This window comes from Tupaia chinensis, unplaced genomic scaffold (genome assembly GCF_000334495.1).
Source record: "Tupaia chinensis unplaced genomic scaffold, TupChi_1.0 Scaffold000067_1, whole genome shotgun sequence".
Classification (NCBI taxonomy): domain Eukaryota; kingdom Metazoa; phylum Chordata; class Mammalia; order Scandentia; family Tupaiidae; genus Tupaia; species Tupaia belangeri.
The window spans coordinates 1,809,763-1,813,510 of record NW_006159526.1 but is presented as its reverse complement, the minus strand read 5'-3'; the positions used below and the strand labels follow the sequence as shown (position 1 = coordinate 1,813,510).

Genomic DNA, 3,748 nt, shown 5'->3' with positions numbered 1-3,748 from the left:
ATTCTCCCCTCAGGATCTTGGGCACACACGCACACGTGCCTGGCATGAGTTTAAGCCACTGGGTCCGGGACTCGAACTGCGGTCAACTACATGGGAGTCCAGCGACACAGCCATTATGCTAACTGCTGGTCCCAAGAGCTAATTTTTTTTAAGAATTATTTTATTTTAATTTATTTATTTATTTATTTATTTTAATTTGACCAGAGATTTTACCAGAAGCGACAGAGGAGGTGAGAAAGCAAGCCACCAGGTCCAGGACTCAAACTGTCAGTCATGTGGAAGTCCAGTACCCTTAACCACCATGCCACCTGCTGGCCCCCAGCGAGGAGCTGATTTCTTACAGAGTCTCACCATGTCCAGTACTCCGGCCCCAGCCTGCTCAGCTGTGTGAGCCTGGTCTACTTAGTTGGGCCAGGAGCTGAAACGAGGCCTCTCACTGGCCCCAGCCTCTGAGCAGCAGGGTCTCAGCAGTGCGAGCCACCATGGCTGAGCCCCAGAGTTTCAGTTTTGTGAGATGAAAACGTTCTGAAGGTCGGTTGCACGACAATGTGACTATACTTCACACAGCCCAAGTACACACTAACAAATATCTAACTATACACTTAGGTATTCAAGCCGTCAGGTCCGGGACTCAGACTGCATCCGGCCATGTGGGAGTCTAGTGCACCACGTCACCTTCTGGCTCCCACAGCCCCTGCTTTTTTTTTTTTTTTTTTAGAAGTTTTTGCCAAAGGGCACATGCTCGTTGGACAGAGAGAGAGAGAGACATGGTGAGAGGGAAAATGATAAATCACCCTCCAGGGGGGATGGTCATGCCATAATCTCATCTCTTCCCTTCTCCTCTGGGGATCTTGGGCACACATGCACAAGTAATTTTTTTTTTTTTTTGGAGAGGTTTTCACTATAGGGCGCGTGCGCTCACCAGACAGACAGAGAGAGACGTAGAGACAGCCCCTGGGGGATGGTCACACCGCAATCCCTTCTCCTCCATTCTCCTCTCGGGATCTTGGGCACTCACGCACACGCGCCCGGGGTGTTTTAAGCCACTGTGTCCGGGACGCGAACCGCGGTCGACTACGTGGGAGTCCAGCGACATAGCCATTACGCTAACTGCTGGTCCCCCATGTACAAGTAATTTTTAAGCCACCAGGTTTAGGACTCAACGATTGGGCCAGCAGGTGGCATGGATGTTGAGGCACTGGATTCCATATGGCAGACTGGTTTGAGTTCCAGAACCGACAGCTTGAGAATCAGGCCTAAAACACCAAGCGGAGACTGGAGGAGAGAGCATTGCAGTGTGGCCGCTCTCTGTGGGGTGATTTGTCTCTTTCCTTCTCTCTCTCTCCCTGTCTCTCTTTGACAAGTGCACACACCCTATAACAAACGTTAAAAAGAGAAAATAAGGGAACCAAGCAGTTAGCGTAATGGCTATGTCGCTGGACTCCCACGTAGTCGATCACGGTTCACGTCCTGGACCCGGTGGCTTAAAACTCACGCCGGGCGCGTGTGCGTGCATGCCCAAGATCCCGAGAGGAGAATGGAGGAGAAGGGATTGCGGTGTGACCATCCCCCCTGGGGGTGATTTCTCGCTTTCTGTCTCTCTGTCTCTCTCTCTGTCTGGCGAGCGCACGCATCCTATAGCAAAAACCTCTCCAAAAAAAAAGGAGAAAATAAAATTTAAAAAAGATAAGCCCAGGACAGCGGATGGTGTAAAGGTTACGTCGCTAGACTCCCGTGTAGTCGGCTACGGTTCTAGTCCTGGACTCAGTGGCTTAAAACTCACACTGGGTCCATGTGCATGGGTGCCCCAATCCTGAGAGGAGAAGGGATTGTGGTGTGGCCATCCCCCTGGGGAGTGATTTCTCACTTTCTCTGTCTCTGTCTCTCCAATGAACGCACATGCCCTATAGCAAAAATCTCTCTAAAAAGAAAAAGAAGCCCATCACCTCACTCAGTTCTGGCTGTTGAGGCATAAGGGCAAGCCTGCTAGGGGATGAGGCTTCCGGGAAGACCAGGGGCGTCCTCCTCCAGCTTTGGAGGTGTGTGACGACACAGTGCTGGGCTAGGTCACCGGCAGGCAAACTCCGCCATGCCGAGGATGGCAGAGCAGAGGGTCGGTTCTCGACGACTCACTGACTTGCTGAGTCAATGACCCCAGCATCCTCTGCTCCATTCCTGGCTCTGCTGTGTCACGTTACCCTCTTCTCACTCCGCCCGCTTCCCGGCCTTTGCATGAGTTCCCTCTGCCTGGACTGCCCCCTCGTCTCCTCCCCAGACACCTGTCTGGCTCTCTCCCTCACCTTCTTCAGGCCTTCACTCAAATGTCACCTTACTGAGGACTCGTAACCCACCCTATATGAAGCCGCATCCACTTGGCACCACCCCTCCAACCCCTGACCTCGGCCTCACATCGTGTTTCCCCGCAGTACCTGTGGCCCTGTGGCATCTGCCGTGGGATATCTGTTCACTATCCGTGTTCCCTACTGAAACGCAACCGCCACGAGAACAGGGCATTCCGCCTATAAGGATACAGGTGTCTGGAACTGGGCTTGATGCCTAGTACGTGATCAATGAATCGATAAATATTGGTTCGCTGGACGGTGACTGGTTTGGGGTCATTGGGTTGGGCTTTCTGTTATTCGGCTAAAAGCAAACGGTGCCCGGCATTCTGCTACTGTGAGTCCCCACCCCACCTCTCTGTTCCTTTGGGTTCTGGTCTTGCTCCCAAATGACACTCGCTCCAGAGTGAGCTTTAGCCCCTACACCTGGCTCCCCAACATTGTCATCTGTAGCCACCCACCCCAGGATCCAGAAACCCCAGGTGAAGTTAGGCCTGACCTCCCCAGGCCTAGGAGAAGAAGTAGCCCACATCGGGGCTGGGACTTTGGAAAAAAGAAATGCAAACCGCTCGGCATTGTGGGATGCGCTTCATTCAGCTCTTTCAGCTCTGGTTACAGCTAGGAGACTGAGCCCAGGCAGAAGAGGGACTCATCCCTGCTGCACCCCGCCCACCCTGGCCATGGGAAGGGGTGTCCTGGATCCTCAAGTCCCACTTGGCTGCCCAGAGCTCTGCTAGACCTTGGAGAGGAGTTGCTCCCCAGCGTTTGGGAGCAGACACGCAGCCCCAGCCCGGAGCAGCCTGGTGTTGGGAAACCCCTAGCTGGAGGAAGGAGGCTGGTCTTGGACCTGGAGGAGCCTGTGTAGCCACAGGGTGTGTTCGCTCTGGGGAGGAACAGCCCTGGTCGGAGAGGAGAGAGAGCTCTGGCCTGGAGGGTCTCCATCTGGAGGGCAAAAGGCCAGGGGTCAGCCCGGGTGCGTGGCTTGTGGCTGGATGAGAGGGCGGGGGGCACGCCCTAGGCCGATGGGGGCGCTGGGAGGAAAGGAGGCTTAGCCTTGGGGAGCTCTGAGTCTGCGGCAGAAGGCCTCACCTTTGGGAAGCCCTGATCTGAGGAAGGGGGCTCACCCTGGGTCCTGCCCTCTCCCCAGAAGCCCCTCCAGGGTCCAGAACTTCCCCAGGGAGGGGCGCCAGGGCGCCGTCTAGCGACCGGCGGAACAAACAGGAGTAGGGGGCCTTCGGGGCGAGGGTGGTCGAAGGCGGGAGTCCTCAGGACAGCGCTGCGGTCACCAGGGCCACCACCAGCACCGGCAAGGCGAGGTGCAGGCCAGGTGCGGCGTCGGAGCGGCACTGGGACTCCAGGACGGCGCGGCGGCGGGGGCTGCAGTCAGGGGGGGGGGGCCGCCGGGGGGC

General features: G+C 56.0%; 1 protein-coding gene across 1 annotated transcript in view; it reads right to left on the bottom strand.

Moving 5' to 3' along the window:
• Positions 1-3,604: 3,604 nt before the first annotated feature.
• Positions 3,605-3,748, bottom strand: part of LOC102481749 (uncharacterized) — a 24,173-nt gene continuing 24,029 nt past the window's right edge. The window contains exon 10 of the mRNA XM_006142144.1: positions 3,605-3,716. Within this exon, the coding sequence (XP_006142206.1) occupies positions 3,605-3,716 (112 nt within the window). The remainder of the gene's footprint in view (positions 3,717-3,748) is intronic.